Source organism: Macaca thibetana, chromosome 8, assembly GCF_024542745.1.
Source record: "Macaca thibetana thibetana isolate TM-01 chromosome 8, ASM2454274v1, whole genome shotgun sequence".
Taxonomy (NCBI): Eukaryota; Metazoa; Chordata; class Mammalia; order Primates; family Cercopithecidae; genus Macaca; species Macaca thibetana.
This window is the reverse complement of record NC_065585.1, coordinates 64,914,187-64,933,521: the sequence shown is the minus strand read 5'-3', so window position 1 is coordinate 64,933,521 and position 19,335 is coordinate 64,914,187. Positions and strand designations below refer to the sequence as shown.

General features: G+C 40.4%; 1 protein-coding gene across 1 annotated transcript in view; it reads right to left on the bottom strand.

Moving 5' to 3' along the window:
• The window catches only part of MRPS28 (mitochondrial ribosomal protein S28), a 100,852-nt gene extending 85,872 nt beyond the window's left edge, over positions 1-14,980 (bottom strand). The window contains exon 1 of the mRNA XM_050802243.1: positions 14,712-14,980. Coding sequence (XP_050658200.1) covers positions 14,712-14,972 — 261 coding nt within the window. The 5' untranslated portion in view covers positions 14,973-14,980. The remainder of the gene's footprint in view (positions 1-14,711) is intronic.
• Positions 14,981-19,335: the final 4,355 nt, after the last annotated feature.

Below are 19,335 nucleotides of genomic sequence, written 5' to 3'. Positions count from 1 at the left end.
TGAAGATACCTCAATAAAAACTGCCAAAACTGAAAAGCAAAGAGAAAACAGATTGAGGGAAAAGTACAACAGAGTATTCAAGAACTTTGGGACAACTACGAAAGGTGTAAACTAACGGGAATTCCAGAAGGAGAGGAAAGACAAATACAGCATAAATATTTAAAACAATAATGACTAAGACTTTCCTCCAAATTAATAACGGACACCAAACCACAGACCCAGGAAGCTCAGAGGACATCAACCAGAATAAACACCAAAAACACTACATCTAGGTATATAGTATCATTTTCAAACTACAGAAAAATCAAAGATGAAGAAAAAATTCTAAAAGAAGCCTGGGGGGAAAACAGCTTACTTATAGAGGAGAAAAGATAAAAATTATATCCAGCTTCTCCTCATAAATCTTGCAAGCAAGAAAACAGTGCAGTGAGATATCTAAAGTGTTAAGAGGAAACAAAAAAGATACCAAGCTAGAATTCTGTACCCTGAGAAGTTATCCTTCAAAAATGAAGGAGAATTAAAGACTTTCTCAGACCAATAAAAACTGAGGGAATTGGTTGCGAGTAGACCTGCCTTGCGAGAAATGTTTAAAGAAATTCTTTAGAAGGAAGAAAATTATAAAAGTCAAAAACTCAGACCTACATTACATAAAGAAAGGCAGAACACAGAGAAGGAATATGTGAAGGTAAAATTAAAACTTTAAGTTTTTAATTATTAATTGATCTAACAAGTAACAGTTTGTTCATGTTAAACAATTTCCTAATAATAAAGGGGTTAATTATCTGAAGAAGTTGTAACAATCCTTAATGTGTACATGCCTAAGAATAGTCAAAAACCATGAGGCAAAAACTGACAAAACTGCCAGGAAAAATAGATGAATCATTACAGTTGGAGACTTTAATGCCCTTCTATCAGAAAAGGACAGATCCAGCAGGGAGAAAATCAGTCAGGATACAGCTGAACTCAACAACATCGTAAATCAACTGGATATAACGGACATCTGTAGACAATTTCATCCAGCAACAGCAGAATATATATTCTTCTCATGCCACATGAAACAGTCACCAAAACAGACCACATTCTGGACCATAAAACACACCTCAACAAATTTAAAGGAATAGAAATCATGCAATGTCTGCTTTCAGACCACAATGGAATTTAATTAGAAATCAGGAATAGAAAGATAGCTCGAAAATCCCAAAATACTTAGAGAGTAAACAAATACAATTCTAAATAACACGAGTCAAAGAAATCTCGAGAGAAATTGTAAAATACTTTGAACTAAATGAAAATGAAAACACAATTTACCTAAAATAAAAATTAGCACAGAAAGCAATGAAACTGAAAGCAGGAAATCAACAGAATCAATGAAAGCAAAAGCTGGTTCTTTGAGGTAAGCTTCTAGCCAGGCTAAGAAAAACAAAAAGAGAGGACACAAATTACTAATAATGGAAATGAAAGACAGGACATCACTACATATCCCATGGACGTTAAAGAAATACTACAAACAACTCTATACCCACAGATTTGATAACCTAGATTAAATGGATTAATTCCTTGAAAGACAAAGTCTGCCAAAAATCAAGTAAGGAGAGACAGATAATCTGAATAGGCCTGTCTATTAAAGACATTAAATCAGTAGTTAATATACTTCCAAAACAGAAAGTCCCAGGTCCACATAGGTTCATTGGTGAATTCTACCAAACATTTAAAGAAGAAATCAAACCAATTATCTACAATCTCTTTCAGAAGATAGGAGTGGAACTTATCCTATGAGGACAGCAATATCTTAATATCAAAACCACACAAAGACATTACAAGAAAAGAAAACTACAGACCAATATTTCTCATGCATGTAGATGTAAAAATCCTCAACAGAATATTAGCAAATCATATCCAACAACATATAAAAATTACATACCACAACTGACTGAGATTTATGCCAGGTTTAACATTCAAAAATCAAAATGTAGACAAAGGATTAATAACCAGGATATATATGGAGCTCAAACAACTCTATAGGAAAAAAATTCCAATAATCCAACTTTAAAATAGGCCAATAATCTCACACCTATAATCCCACCACTTTGGGAGGCCAAGGCGGGCGGATCATGAGGTCAGGAGATCAAGACCATCCTGGCTAACATGGTGAAATCCCATCTCTACTAAAAATACAAAAACAAAATTAGCCGGGAATGGTGGCAGGCGCCTGTAGTCCCAGCTACTGGGGAGGCTGAGGCGGGAGAATGGTGAGAACCCGGGAGGCGGAGCCTGCAGTGAGCCGAGATCGCGCTACTGCACTCCAGCCTGGGAGACAGAGCAAGACTCCGTCTCAAAAAAAAAAAAAAAAAAAAAAAAAAGGCAAATAATCTGAATGGACATTTCTCAAAAGAAGACATACAAATGGCAAACAGGCATATGAAAAAGTGCTCAACATCACTGATCATCAGAGAAATGTAAATCAAACCTACAATGAGATATCATCTCACCCCAGTTAAAAATGGCTTTTATCCAAAAGACCAGCAGTAATAATGCTGACGAGGATGTGGAGAAAAGGGAACCATCATATATTGTCAGTGGGAATGTAAATTAGTACAACCACTCTGAAGAACAGTTTGGAGGTTCCACAAAAAACAAAAAACAAAACTAAAAATAGAGCCACCATGTGATCCAGCAATCCCACTGCTGGTTTTATACCCTAAAGAAAGGAAATCAGTATACTGAAGAGACACTTCCCATGTTTGCAGTAGCACTGTTCACAACAGCCAAAATTTGAAAACAACCTAAGTGCCCAACAACAGATGAATGGATAAAGAAAATGTGGCACATATACACAATGCAGCACTACCATTCAGTCCCAAACAAGAAAAAAAGTCCCTTGTAACAACATGGATAGAACCAGAGGTCATTACGTTACATGAAATAAGCCAGGCACAGACAGACAAACTTCACATGTTCTTATTCGTGTGAGTTAAAAATTAAAACAATTGAATTCATGGAGACAGAGAGTAGAAGGACGGTTACCCAGAGGCTGGGAAGAGTACTGGGGATTTGTACCTATTAACCATCCCCACTCCCTTATATGTGCTATAGTATACTTACAGTATACAAGGGGGTGGGGATGGTTAATGGGTACAAAAAGTAGTTAGAAAGAATAAGACCTAGTGTTTGCGAGCACAACAGGGTGATAAGCAATAATTATTTAATTGTATATTTAAAAATAACTAAAAGAGTACAATTTGATTGTAACACAAGGAATAAATGCTTGAGGGAATGGATACTCTATTTACTATGATGTGATTATTACATGTTATAATGCCTGTATCAAAGTATCTCGTGTGCCCCCTAAGTATGTACACCTACTATGTACCCACAAAAATTAAAAATAGGAAAAAAATGTAATCCATCACATCAATTGGCTAAAGAAGAAAAATCACATGGTCATATTTCATTTTGTCAAATGGAAAAGCATTTGACAAAATCCAATACCCATTCATAATAGTAACTCTCAGAAAACTAGAGGAAAGCTTCAACTTCATAAAGAGTATCTACAAAAAACCTACATATGTAATGGTAAGAAACTTGAAACTTTTCCTACTAAGCACAGGAAGAAGGCAAGGATGTCCCCTCTCATCACTGCTTTTCAACATTGTACTAGAAGTCCTAGCTAATGCAATAAGAAAAGAAGAAAAAATAAAAGTATACAAATTGGGAAGGAAGAAATAAAACTGTGCTTTATTATGGATAGCATGATGATCCATGTAAAAAATCAAAAAGAATCAACAAGAAAAATACCTCCTGGAATAAGTAATTACAGCAAGGTTACACAATATAAAGTTAATATACAAAAAACTATGTGGCCAAAGTATTCGTAGTCATTAATGTGTAAACCAAGAGTATGAAACAGGTCTAAATCAATTTGGAAAGTTTATTTTGCCAAGGTTAAGGACACGCCCATGACACAGCCTCAGGAGGTCCTGAGACACATGCCCAAGGAAGCAAGGCATAGCTTGGTTTTATACATTTTAGGGAGACATGAGACATCAATCAATACATGTAAGATGTACATTGGTTATACTAGTTCAGTCCAGAGAGGCAGGAGAACTAGAAGCAGGTTGCGAGGGTGGCTTCCAGGTCATAGGTAGATTTAAAGATTTTCTGATTGGCAATTGGTTGAAAGAGTTATTATCAATAGAAAGGAATGTCTGGGTGACCATAAGCCATTGTGGAGACCATGGTTTTATCATGCAGATGAAGCCTCCAGGTAGCAGGCTTCAGAAAAAACAGATTGGAAATTTTCTTACTAAAGAGTCATTTCTATCACTAATTCTTAAAAGAGGGAGGTATAATGAGGCATGTCTGGCTCCCCCTTCCCATCATGGCCTGAACTAGTTTTTCAGGTTAACTTTGGAATGCCCTTGGCTGACAGGAGGGTCCATTCAAATGGCTGAGGGGCTTTAGAATTTTATTTTTGGTTTACAAATATAAACGCTGGTCAATGAAGATGGTAAGTGTGAAGAAAAGAGAAAAGCTGTGAGCCAGATGCTGTTGAAAAATTGAAAGAATCGAAAAGATTTCTATCAAGGAGCCTTTTAAAAGTATTTCTGATAGAACAGTAGTATGAAATGGTACTGAGAAATGAGAACCAAGATGAGTCATTTTCTTCTCCTAGTCTTGAGACCCATTGCAATCTATACTAGGGAAGACCAGAAGGGAAGCAGTGTTATCAAGGGAAACCAAGAAAGCACGCAAGAAGTACTTGTAGAGAAGGTTAAAGGGGAGATTGTTCATAAAAAGACACAGGAAATTTTTTTTTCCTGTGTCCAAATATGTTCCAACGATACATATTTACAGACCAGGCCTGAAGGAAAAAGGTCAGGTTGCAAGAAAGAATAGTAATCTCTCTTATAACCCATAGGACAAAAGAAGAAAACACTGGAATTTCTTTTTTTTTTTTTTTTACTTCACCCTCAAAATATATTTATGTGTGAATGCTTTAAAATGTACATAATAAAGAAAACTACAGTACATATATATATTTTATATATATATATATATAAGTACACACATGCACACATACTTCTTTATTTTTTTGAGATGGGGTCTCACTCTGTCACCAGACTGGAGTTCAGTGGCGCAATCTTGGCTCACTGCAACCTCCACCTCCTGGGTTCAAGCGATTCTCCTACCTCAGCCTCCCAAGTAGCTGGGATTACAGGCGTAAGCCACCATGCCTGGCTAATTTTTGTATTTTTAGTAGAGACAGGGTTTCACCATGTTAGTCAGGATGGTCTTGATCTCTTGACCTCATGATTCACCCACCGCGGCCTCCCAAAGTGCTGGGATTACAGGGGTGAGCCACTACACCCAGTCACAAATGTATTTTTTAAGTAAATACTGGAACATGTGCTCAAAAATTTATTAATGAAGGGACATGATCAAAAAAGTTTAGAAATCTCTGTAATAGTAGTATATCGTGGGAGCAGGAGAATCATTATGCTAGATAGGGACAAATAGTTACAAAAGGAGACTGGATAGTCAGTCTCTCATTTTCTGAGTAGAGCTGTGAGCCAGATGCTGACAGATGCATAGACTGGGACCAAGGGATGCTTTTAAGATTTCTAGTAAGACAGAAGTTGTCTAACTAAAGGCTAAGGTATGCACATACGCATGTGGAACTTTACTTCTAACTATTCTTGGATTTTTCTGGTATTCTACACTGCATTACTTCTAACAACAAAAAATTACCTTACAGGAAATAATGTGGGATAATCGTCTCATGTTTATGGAATTCAGTGGTCTCACCAGTGCTGGGCCCAACAGACCAGTGAAATGCTCCCTTTAAAAAAAATTAGCTTTCTATTTAAAAATCACTGTAGATTCACATGCAGTTGTAACCAAGAATACAGAAAGAGCCCCTGTACCCTTATCCAGTGCTCCCAATGGTAACATTTTAGAAGACTACAGTATGATATCACAACTAGGAAATTGACATTGACACAATCCACCAATATTCAGATTTCACCAGGTGTATATGTAATCATCAATGCGATTTTATTATATGTAAAGGTTCTGTACTGGCCATCACAGTCAAAATGCAGAACAAGTCCATCACCACAAGGATTCCTTATGTTGTCCTTTTGTAACTCCACATATCCCTTCTACCTCCCTCCTTTCTACCTCTTAGTAAGCACTGATCTGTTCTCCATCTCTATAATTCTGTCATTTCAAAAATGTCATATAAATAAAATCATACCATATGTAACTTTTTGGGACTGGCTTTTTTTTTTCACTCAGCATAATTCCCTTGAGTCATTCAAATTATTTTGTGTATCAATCACTCATTACTTTTTACTGCTAAGTAGTATTCCACGGTAAGGATATACCACAGTTTGTTTAACCACTCAACGGTTGAAGGACATCCAGGCTGCTTTCAGTTTTGGGCTATTACAAATAAAGCTGCTATGAACATTTCATTTCTTTGGGATAAATACTCTGTGTCCCAGTGACACCCAGTTCTCAGTGTGCATTTATCTCCCTTGAGAGAACCCAATCATCTCAATTTGGGTAGCTGGCCAGAGGTCAGGCAGCTTGTTCAGTTGCCAACTCCTAGACTGAGTCCACCATTCATTTCCTGGCAGTTGTCAACAATGGAATCCCCAAAGCTTTAAAAAGGTAGGCAAAACCCAAACAGAATCAAGACTATTTAGTTGTATTCCCAAATCCCAACAAACCAGGCTCCACTTGAATGTGCTTAATTGCTCTTATTTCCTGTTATTTAATGCCAACAGATAAAAACTTAAGGGCCATAATCAGGTTATAAAAATTAATGTGATCAAAAGAGAACAATTTAAGAGCAGCCTTAGCAGCAAACTTAGACACATTAAAAGATGGAAGTGAAATTTCTGAGTAAAAATGAGAGTTACGATCTCCAAATAGTGAAAAAACTAAGGTTGGCTTGGGAAGTCATGAGTCCAATTGGGTATGATCAGATCATATGACCACACAAAAACAAAATACATACAGAACATATACATCTTTTCTTTTAGGAAATGTATAGTACTGCTTATAAGCATGTTACAGGTGTTAACAAAAACCTACTTTCCCCAGATAATTCTATCTACTTCTTCACTATTTCTTTGTTTTTATATTAACTGGTCATTTCCTCTAAACATGCTTCAAAAATGTGAGACATACAACATTTCAAAAGATTTTTATTACTCAGAGGTAATTCTCCTAGAATTCTATAATGTAAAAACAGGTTGGCACCACAGTTAAAACCAGAAACATTTTCTATCATTCCTTTACATATCAAATAGTTTTTAAAACACTGGTATAATTTTTAAAGTTGTCAGTAAAACTGGTAAGAAAACAAAGGGTTAAGTAAAACTATATAATTTTACTATGACAGTATACGAATTTAGTGGACTTAAAAATTATACGAAAAATAAATTAATTTCCCCATTATATTGAAATAAGCCCTTTAAATCTATATATTTTCTTTTTTTTTTTTTTTTGAGACGGAGTCTCGCTCTGTCACCCAGGCTGGAGTGCTGTGGCCAGATCTCAGCTCACTGCAAGCTCCGCCTCCCGGGTTCCCGCCATTCTCCTGCCTCAGCCTCCCGAGTAGCTGGGACTACAGGCGCCCGCCACCTCACCCGGCTAGTTTTTTGTCTTTTTTAGTAGAGACGGGGTTTCACCATGTTAGCCAGATGGTCTCGATCTCCTGACCTCGTGATCCACCCGTCTCGGCCTCCCAAAGTGCTGGGATTACAGGCTTGAGCCACCGCGCCCGGCTTAAATCTATATATTTTCATTTTTCCAGTATTCTGAAAGGATTGGACATCTGATTTTAAATATTCTGTCTTCTGGAATATTCCAGTATTCTGAAATAAAAAATACTAATAAAAATATTCACAAAAAAGTAAAAAATTACATTTAAAAATATTTGCATGAAATCTAGTATATTGCTAAAATAAGGTAAAACTATAAACTGTCATGTAACATCAGTATTTTAAATAAATTCAAAATTTGAGTAAAATTTTTACTGTGCGGCCCCAAAACTCTCTGAAAAACATTTTTTCCAACGTTCTGAAAAGTGGCATGCCACCCTCTACTGCTAAGAAGGAGTAAGAGTCACAAAGCAGAAAAACCAATTCTTTGCTCAACTATTGCCACCTTGTGGCTATGAGATGAGTTATATGCCATAGCACAGCTCCCAATGGCCTCAACAGATTCTACAAATTTATATTGTCTAAGTGACATAAGAAGGATTAAGGTTTTAAAAATGGAGGGAAAATGGTACCTGACTTAAATGGTTATAAAAATGAATGGGACGGCCGGGTGTGGTAGCTCACACCTGTAATGCCAGCATTTTGGGAGGCAAGGGCAGACAAATTGCTTGCACCCAGAAGTGTGACAGGAGCCTGGACAATATGGCAAAACCCCATCTCTACAACAAAAAACAAAAATCAGCCAGGCATGGTGATGCACACCTATGGTTCCAGCTTCTCAGGAGGCTGAGGTGGGAGAATCACCTGAGCCGGGGGAAAGAGGTTGCAGTGCGCCAAGTTTGCACCACTGTACCCTAGCCTCAGCAACAGAGCAAGACCCTGTCTGAAAAAAAAAAAAAAAAGATCTGGTTGCTACTCTAAAAACAAAACAAAATTAGTTGAAGGGAAAGATGCATAAACCAATATTAAAGCTAATGAAGCAAAGTAAAAGAAAAGTAGGTAAGTGAGCATGGGATGAGTACGGAACCTACAACCTCCATACAGACAGTGGCATTACACTTAATGCCATTTAACTTTGGTTCCCTTTAACTAGTAACCTCAGTGTGCAATAGGATAAGAACTTCATGATGCATTGCCCTTTATTACATTCCTGGCTGCAGGGGAAAGTTCTCTGTAAGGATAATGTGCATGGGCTCTTACTGAACGTCACTTATTTCTGAGGTCCACATATAAGTAAGTCTACACTTTTAACGACTATAAGAACTAAATCAATAGGTACAACTTGGACTTTCATCATATACATATTTTTAAGTCTAATAATAGGCCATCTGAGATGTTATTTTTCATTTGTAATTATTCAGCCATCAAACTGTTTAAATTTCATTCCAACTTAAATCAGCAAATATACATTCGATCCCTACTTAAGTATAAAGCATTATGCAAAGGATCAAGAGGGTGGACTGAAAATGGCCCCTGTTCTTCAGGAACTACAGCTAGAAAACAGGACAAAACAGGTTTGGAAATCACTTTACTATAATGAGAGCTGTGGGTATACCATAAAGGTAGTAAAACACAAAACTCCAGAACATTCAAAAACAGTTTCATCTGTTTGGTGAGATCACAAAGGTCTAAGAGAGGAGATTTTTACAACAGAATTTGCAGACAGGGAAGCTAATTCCAGGATAAAGGGTACAGAAATAATGATTTGTTTAGAGAACTGCAAAATTCAACTTCAAAAAGAATATTTTAAGCAGAAACCATTTTACAAATGAAATCTTACATACAATCCCAATATATACAGTGCAAATGTAGTATTTTGTTATTTTAAGTGCATTTTATGAGTTCAAATTGACAGCACTTATTATAAAGTCAAAAATTGTCAACATGAAGTTATAATGATAAAAATCAAAAACTGAAATCAGGAATGAAGGATGATAATCCCAGTTCCCAATTTCTGTATTTTAATTGTCGAATATCAAGAAAATCCACCTATTACACCCCATGTGTAGATAAGGGGCTGAGGAAACAGACATTGTCATGTACTGTAAGTGGGAGTTCAGTACAAACAGGCTATAACTCAAATTGTGTGTACACTTTTACCCAACATATAGCCTACAAATACACTCTCATAAGTATGCAAAAAATGCAAATGTTCACTGTAACACCGTGTCAGAAAACAAAAACAAACAGAAACAACCTAAAAGTTCAATAATGAAGGCTTTCCTGCTTAAATAAATTATGCTACATCCACACCATGGAGTACCAAGCAAATATTATGTAATGATAAGGAAAAATAGTCTTACTTAGGTAAAAACTGCAATTTTCAGCAGCAGCAACTAAAACATACTAAGTGCTTATTAAGTATCAGGCACTTGTGTTAAGTGTTTTAAATAATGAATTCATTTAATCTCATAAAAATCTCATGACATAGGGGGAAAAGGAGATATACAGATACTAAGTAATTTTCCAAGGCAACACAGCTAGTAAATGGTAAAGGAACCAGGATTTAAACCAAGATTGCGTCACTGCAGAATTTACACTCTTTAACTGTAATATAGTTTAAAACGGTATTCATACTATGAACCAATTAATGTTTTTAAATATATAGTAATACTTAGCTTATACTTATATGTGTGTAATATAAAACTCTGTAGCTAGGCGTAAAAAATACACTCTCCAGCCTTGAGAAAGTAAGAAAAAGGGACTTTTACATTTCACATAATAACCTTCAGGGCTATTTAAAATTTCTTTCTAAATAATTCTAAAATAACTTTCAGGGCTATTTAAAATTTCTTTCTAAAGTAACCAAATATTACTTTTATAAAATTTGTAAACAATATTTTTCAAAAATCCTGAATACACAATTGGCATTTATTCATCTTGTAATCTCAGGAAACTCTTCAATTAAATAGGTCCAGTAACTTCAAAAGAGGTAAAGTTAGTTTTTTCACAAGTTGAATTCCTATCAACACCCAACAACTCCTCAAATTCCTTACCATAAATATGTTAGAAAAACATTGAAAACTTCCAATAAACACTAAAACTAAAACTAATGAGGTATTTTCAATTTCTTACTACTCTTAAAATTATTTTTACTCAATTATTCTGGATAGGCACATTCAACTGACATGCTCAAGGCTATACTATTCTTGTACAATTGTTTGTGAACAGTCACACATATTACAATTCAAAGACAGGCCAGGTGTAACTGAAGTTCAAATGTGCACTACATGTACTATTCATTCATTCACACATTTGGCAAATATTTACCGAATGCCCACTATGGGTCAAGGACTGTGCTAGGCACTGGGAATACAACAGAATAAGAAAGACAAGGTATCTGACCTCCTGAAACATATTCTACTGGGAAAACTTAGGAAAAATTTTATTCTGATGTGTCGCGTGTTACTTTGGCACCACAAGTTAACATATTAGTGATGACGAATGTCCTTACATTTGGGATTAAATAGAATGGCATGTGCATGGTTGTTTTCTGGTGTTTATATTTTTGTTTGGCTTTGGGCTTTTTGCCACGAAAAAAACTTGATTTTATTTTCTCCTTGAATGACACAGCTCAACCTCTAGTTAGAGCATATACCGCCTTATGTTTTTAAATAGCATTTTATATTCATTCACTAACAAAAAAATTTATTTTTTTAGAGCACTTTAGGTTTACAGGAAAATTGAGAGTACAGTATAGACACATCCCCATACCCCTCCTGTGCTGACACACGCATAGCTTCCCCCACTATCAACATCCCCCACCAGAGCAGTACATCTGTTACAAGAGATGAATCTACATGGTTTGATAAATCAAAGTTTATTATTGTTTAAGAAAACAATGGGACTTCAAAGAACTGTGCAACTGTGGAAACACCTCTGTGAAACTATTCTCAGGAAGGCAGAAGGCTGGAGAAGAAATGGCTGGGGCCACATAAAAGCTAAAATGCACTGAATAAAGCTTACTCTGTACCAGTCAACGTACTGAAAGCACGTTAAATGTATTATTTCACATAAACTTCCCAGTAACTCCAGTTGGAGCATTATCTCCACTTTGAGGTAAGACAGCAAACGTAGATAGGCTAAGTAAGTTGCCCAAAGTCACTCAGTTGAAAGATGGCAGAACCTGGCAGCCTGAACTGAGCCTAAGCAGGGTCTTGAATGGCGGTAGGCCTCTAAAGCCATAGTAGAGAGATGTACCATTGTATATTTAATCTTGCAGGCAGTGTGAATGGAGATTTAGAAGATTCTCAAGGAGAGCAATAGAGCCCAACTTTAGGAAGATAACTTTGGTCCACGGTGTGTGTAATGACCTGAACAAGAGGGCAACTGAAGTCAGTGGTATCAATTAAGAAGCAGTAGGCCAGGCGCGGCAGCTCACGCCTGTAATCTCAGCACTTTGGGAGGCCAAGGCAGGTGGATCACAAGGTCAGGAGATCGAGACCATCCTGGCGAATAAGGTGAAACCCCGTCTCTACTAAAAACACGAAAAAAAAAAAAAAATTAGCCGGGTGTAGTGGCAGGCGCCTGTAGTCCCAGCTACTCGGGAGGCTGAGGCAGGTAAATGGCATGAACCTGGGAGGCAGAGCTTGCAGTGAGCCAAGATCGCACCACTGCACTCCAGCCTGGGAGACAGAGCGAGACTCCGTCTCAGAAAACAACAACAACAAAGAAGCAGTAAAGGGGTCCATGTAACTTGAAATGCTTCAAAGCTAGGAACGTGCTGAATGGAGACTACAACACAGCCTCCTGATATCCTCCTCCCCGGGGAATTTTATTTCCATTAAATCAAGATGTCAAAGACTTGTGAATAAGAAACTGGTGAACTGTACATCAAAACCAAACACCTTTACCCATTATCTAGCAGAATTATGTTTTCTAAACTGTGTTAAACGGAGAACAACCACGCAGGGATCTTGCTGAGCCTGAGCTGGACTGAGAAAAATCTAACGGATGTGCTGGGACTGCCAGGAAACACCCCAGCCTCCTCCTGGAAAAACTGAACTGCCTTAGAAAGGAAAGGAAAGGAAAAGGAATAGGAATTCTGGGGACTCTAAAACACCTTGGTTGTTTCCTTCATTAAACAAACATTACATTTTGAGTATCAAACACTTAACTGACTACACATGTGATGCTACAATTTTCACTCTTACCACAATTAACTCAGCAATTAAGAATTATTTTATGGGGGTTTCCGAAGGGGCTTAGAATGTGGTGTGAATGGGAGTGAAGTGTGAGTGAGAAATGTTAGGTAAGAAATAGAAAAATTCCTTTCCTATACAAATATTTGGAAGGGAGCACTTAACTTTGTTTTCAACCTTACTGCACTTAACTCTTATGGCCTTACCTTAAGGATAGATCTAAAATCCATCCCTTAGGTGGCTTCAGGTCAGTCATCGCTATTCTGCTAGTATTTTATGACTTTTCCATCTATGGTAGAAAGAATAATGCCCCCTCCTCCTACAAAGACATCCACATCCTAATCTCTAGAATTTGTGAATATGTTACCTTCCGTGGCAAAGGAGAATTAACTTTGCAGGTGAATTAAGATTGCTAATCAGCTGATCTTAAAATAGATTACTTTGGATTATCTGGGGAGGCCAACCTAATCACAGTGATCTCAAAAGTAGAAGATGGCGGGCGGAGAAGAGGGGGGGCGCCAGGCCAGGTGGCTCATGTCTGTAATCCCAGCACTTTGGGAGGCCAAGGAAGGAGGATCACTTGAGCCCAGGAATTCAAGACCAGCCTGGGCAACATGGCAAAACCCCATCCCTACAAAAAAAAAAAAAAATGCAAAAATTAGCCGGGAGTGGTGGTGCACACCTGTAGTCCCAGCTATGAAGCAGGAGGATCACTTGAGCCCAGGGGGTTTAGTCTTCGGTGAGCTGAGATCATGACACCACACTCCAGCGTAGGTGACAGAGCGAGACCCTGTCTCAAAAACCAACAAAACAACCCAAAAAACAAAAAAGTAGAAGACAGAGGTAGAGGAGACGTTAACAGGCAAGGAAGAGATTCGCCCAGAAACTACAGAAAAGGACACAACATCACCAACACCTTGATTTTAGATCAGTGCGACCCCATCTGACTTCTCACAGCCCTAAGAACACCACATTTCTGGTGTTTTATGCCACTCAATTTGTAGTAATTTGTTACAACAGAAAAAAATAAACTAATATACCAGGCTTCTTCTAGTCCTTGGATTTCAGAAAAATTTTGACATCAGTAATTGCTACTAAAATGACCCTATAACCCAGGACACTGCCAGTCTTGTAAACTGTTTGGTACTACTTCCCAGGAAGAAAAATACAGAAATTGGGTTTATTTGTACATAATCCAATTTCATGTCTGCTGAGTTTAATTATTAAAAACTTAGGCTTGTAATTTTATTTCTTCCATTTCATTTATCTATAACTTTATGGTATTTTACAAAAGTACTGGCTGAGACAAATGGAGATTTTACTTTTTTAAAAAAGAAGACATTTACAAAAGAGAGGTGAAGCGCTGACAAGTTCAATCACTTGCCCAAGTTCAGAAAGTGATTCATCACCCAGTCATTAAATTAACAGATGTTTATCCAGACAGCAAGCTCCATGCTAGAGGTACTGTTTAGAACAAGACCCAGCAGAGCACAGCCTCTCCGTGTGAGTCCCATTCTCCTCAGCGTCCCAGAAATCGCCCTAGATCGCCTACCTAGCAGGGCTCCCCGCTGGTTACCCTCCCACCAGCATTCAACCCCAGCAAAACACGCGCAGTGTGGACAGAACCCGGTCTAGTACGCAAATGCCACACAAAAGGACAACGAAAGGAAGTAAAACACCAAGCACGGATTCTAGGGGCCGAGGACTGAGCCACAATCCACCGCAACTCCGGAAAACCGGGCCTTTGCCCTCGGCTCCGCTTCCTACGCCAGGCTCCGCCCCTACTCCAGGCCTCGCCCACCGCGTCGTTGGCGTAGTTCCCGCGACTCCCTCTTACCCGCCTGGGCTCCACCTTCTGCAGAAGCTCCGACTGCCGCTCCAACGCGCTCGCGAAACCGCCTAGGCGCGTCTTAGGCTCCGTGGCAGTGGAACTCCCACTGTCGGATCCACCCTCAGTGCCTACGCCCCGAAAAGGCCTGGAGAAGAGAAACACTCGCAGAAAATGGCTCTCGGCTGCCACAGCACGGGTCCGACACAGCGCCGCCATGACTTCTTTACCTCTGACCTTTGACCTCCCCGCCGCAATCGCGCGGGTCATGGGGCGGAGCGATAAGAGGTCCGCCCACCGGCCATAGAGCCCTGAAGGCCAACGGGGTGGGGCCTGCCTTTCATCTGGGAGTGGCGTGGAGCGGGAAAGACTTGAGCTAAAATTGGTGGGCTAAACAGTTGGAAAGGGGCCCGGTAAGTTTTGCGTTAGAAGTACGTTTAAGTTTCAGGAATTTCGCCTTCCTGGGCATCCGTTGGTCCACATTGTGCTGTAAATTCGGCTAACGTGACCTTCGTTCTCCCGCCCGGCGGTCCCCCCTACATGGCCGCCAGCACTCGAGTTTGGGGTCTTCACTCAAATATGAGGGTCTCCTTGATTACCCTATTTAGAAGTGGAAGCCCAAATGCAGACTCTCTGGCACCTGTGTTTTTCTTAGTACCATGTAGCACTTTCTAATATGCACATATTAATATTAAATATTTAATATTTAGTGTCTACTCCCAACTTTTTAAACTTTGAAAGGAGGAACTTTGCTGTAGGGTCCCTAGCACCGGTCACAGATTAGGGCTCACTCAACATTTGCAAAACCCTGCATCCAAGTTTGTCCTTTGCCACTTCTGCGGCCGGTCCACTCACGCTACGAAAACAGTAGTTTTCCTGAAACGTTTTGACACCTCCAGATACCTGTTATCTAACTTAGGAGTTCAGAAGTTTTGGAATATCCCTAAGTATTGCACCACCATAGGCCCCCCATCCTCACTGGATTTTTTCCCTTTTCTCCCGCAGTGTTAATTCCCAAAATTTACGCACCCTGTTCAAAACTGAGCCTAACATCATTCTTGAGGAAGTGTTCATTAATTAGCTGTCCGTCTATCTTTGACCCAGCAGTTTAATCCACAGTTAGTTTTATTTTGGTGGCACACACCTTTCCAGTTCATTTGCAAGTACTTATTTTTATGATCACAGACCCTATTTTAAGAATGCCTTGACTATGGATTTTAAGCTTTTCTGATGCTAATGGTATAGATAGCGTAAGAACACGAAGTACACTGATCTCAGAATGGTGCACAATTGTATGAATCACATAAAATTATTACTAGCTATCTATATGGTAGTCCTTACAAATTCATTAAGGGGCCTACAATAAATTCTCCAGGTGAGTTCTCCCTCTTGGCACTTAAAACTGTTTATCTCCCAAGACTGTTAATGGACTCTTGCCTAAAACAGTTTAGAATTATTTTCTACGGATGGTGCTACTTCCACTTTTTTTCAGAGAGAGTGTGGTAAATTGTAAAAAGCATGGCCAGTAGCCTTCAAGAACCCTCAGTCTGACTGGGCAGGGTGGCTCACACTTGTAATCCCAGCACTTTGTGAAGCTGAGGAGGGAGGACTGCTTGAGGTTAGGAGTCCGAGACCAGCCTAGGCCATAGCAAGAACCGGTCTCTACCAAAAAATAGAAAAATTAGCCTGGGGCAGTGGTGCATGCCTGTAGTCCCAGCTACTAGGGAGGCTGATAGAGGAGGATCACTTGAGCCCAGGAGTTTGAGGCTGCAGTGAGCTATGTTCCTGCCACCACACTCCAGCATGGGCGAAAAGTGCAAAACTCAAGTCTCTAACACACGCTGGGCATGGTGGCTCACACCTGTAATCCCTGCATTTTGGGAGGCAAAGGAGGGCAGATGACCGGAGATCAGGAATTCAAGATCAGCCTGGTCAGCATGGTGAAACCCCGTCTGTACTGAAAATACAAAATTTTGACATATGGCATCTTAAGGATTCTGATCCTGCTCTAACCACTCCTTGCTTTAAAGCTAGCTAGGCTGGCTTTGGTCAGCTGCTCAGGAAGCTGAGGCAGGAACATTATCTATCCAAAATGGTGACATTGCCATCAAAACAGCCTGAAAGTAAAATAGTTAAAGGTGATGAGTGTAAAATGCCTGGGCACTTAATGAATAGTAGCTATTGATGGCTAGGTGGAGGTGACCATGAGTTTATTAGAAATTCATGCCTCAACCATGTGTGCAAACCTAGAAGGATAGTGTCACAGGGTTCTTAGGATGTCGCTTCGCCAGCTGGAAACTTCCATGGCCTGCAGCACCTCTGCTGGAGTTTTGCTCGTGTCTGCTGGGCTTATTCTGCCCACTCTGCCTGGCAGGCTGCGTTCATCTTGTGCTGCTGGCCCGGATCCCATACCTGCCAAGGGCAAGCCAGGCATGGGCTGGTGAGGGGTGTGTGACCAAGTGAGTGCAGGTTCCAGCCACTGCACCTAGCCAGGCACACTGGCTGCTACAGCAGGGTAAGCAGCTACAGGCACCGGCTCTGTGCAAGGCTGCAGCTGGACCAGATGGACCACAACCAGCTTCTGCTGCAGGCACCAGTGTCTGGGCAAGGGAAACGTGGTAAAACCCAAAAGCTCGGAGTTGCCAGGAACCTCCGAGTCCCAAAGAGGGTGTTAGAGCATGTCACAGCCCTGGCTTGAGGAGCCGCGAGGTATGGGCTCCCGCTCTTGTTGCCTGCAGTGTGGTGACTGATGGTGGGGGAAGGGGGGGTTATTTCAGTTTGTTTATGTTACAGCTCTTTCAGTCCCACCACCCCATTCCAGCCCATGGCTCCTCAGTTGGCCTGGCTCTGCTGCTGCCTCCTGTCATGTGGGGCAGCTGTCTGGTGCCGGTGAAAGGCAAGAAGGCTATAATGTTATAGCATTCTCTAGCTCGGGGAATCCCAAGGTCTGGGTCCCCAGAAGGGTCACCACTCTTCTCTTCTGCAGTCTGGGAGCATGTCACCACCTACAGCTTGGCAAGCCAGCCAGGAACATGTTACAGCTCCTTTCGCTCCCACTGTTCAGCAGGTATGGAGGAAGAGTGGGCCTGGAAAAAGCACCATCCAATTGGCCAAAATGCATTAATAGAGTTCTCGGTCTGGGTTGTGGGCTCTACCTAAAACTGGCAGCCTGGCCCCCAGGCTTCAGGCTGTCCTTGGCTTGAAGGTGGGGTTTCAACAGGGACCCACCCCTTCCCACCTAGGAACCTGCCTCCTGCCATCATCAATATGCCATCCATAGCACCCAGGCTGTCCACACCAAGCCACCCTCAGCCCCCTGGCCACCCTCCCATGCTCTTTGGCGCCCAAAGTCAGGAGGGGGCCGAGGTAGCAGGGACCTGGCATGTCAGTGCCACCCTGAGGATGCACACACCTAGCCAGGTTGTGACAGCACCCAAGCTCAGCCACAACTTTGCTCCAAACCAGAGCAGGCACTTCCAGGCCTGCAGGGGCAGGGGACTTCCCAGGCCCCCAAAAGCACAGGGATGCCTGGATCTGGAGCTGTGGCTGGGCAGCTGCAGCTGCACCCAGGAGCACAAGCTCCTGCCCTGCCAACATGGTAAGGCAGGGCTCCTGCTGGGATCACCTACTGCCAGCCCCTGCCAGCTCTGCGGAGCATGCAGCCCCCAGCCATGCTTCCCTTGCTGCAGCTGGTATCCTCACAGCAGCTCCTCAAGGAGGGCCACCACCATCAACATGTCTGGAGATACAGGTTGGGAAGCTATTAGTATCACTCTAAAAATAGTCATTTCACCCATAGAAATGGATAAGATCATTAAGGGGATCGTGTACAAGATGACAACAGATAGACAATAGCATTTAGGAGCTGGAAGAATTCTAATACTGAAAAATAGTCAAAATGGAAAATAAGAACAGAGAATTCTAGAACCCAAGGAGAAACTTTAAAGCATGCTGGAGAGTGGTAAAGTGAAAGATCACATCCATTTACAAATATTCAAACAAAACTGTATTTGGTCTTTTCTATATGATAGAAAAACCACCAAATAAATAAAATAATCAAACTACCAACCAACCTCAGTAAATAACATCAAAATTACATGAGAGCTGGCAAGAATTTCAGTTGCCAGATAGCATTTATTTAAGTACAAAATCCCACCAGGTGATAGCACATGCAGACCCTACCCTCTGAGAACTTACAAACGAAAAGTGAAAAGCCCCTTGGTTCATTTTGAGTCAGAACAATAAGGAAATTATGAAATTTGAGGTGTGCGGGTTTACTTAAAAGTGATAATGGTTTATATTAACTGTGGCCCACACAGGGTCTCTCTAATCCAATGAAAACAGGACAGTTCCTGAAAATAAGGACCAACCAATGGCCAAATGTTTCTTCACTATGGGCAAAAATGTGATTTTTTTTTCATCTGGGCTTTAAGAGCTATCAAGAAAACACATGGCTGGGTGCATGCCTATAGTCCTAGCTATTTGGGAAGCTAAGGCAGGAGGATTCCTTGACCCCAGGAGTTGGAGGTCAGCCAACTCTAAACAAACAAAAACATCATTCTGACAAATGACCTTATGTAGGATCTCACTCTTGTTATTTTCTTAGTGTCAAACACAAGAGGAACCAGGAACT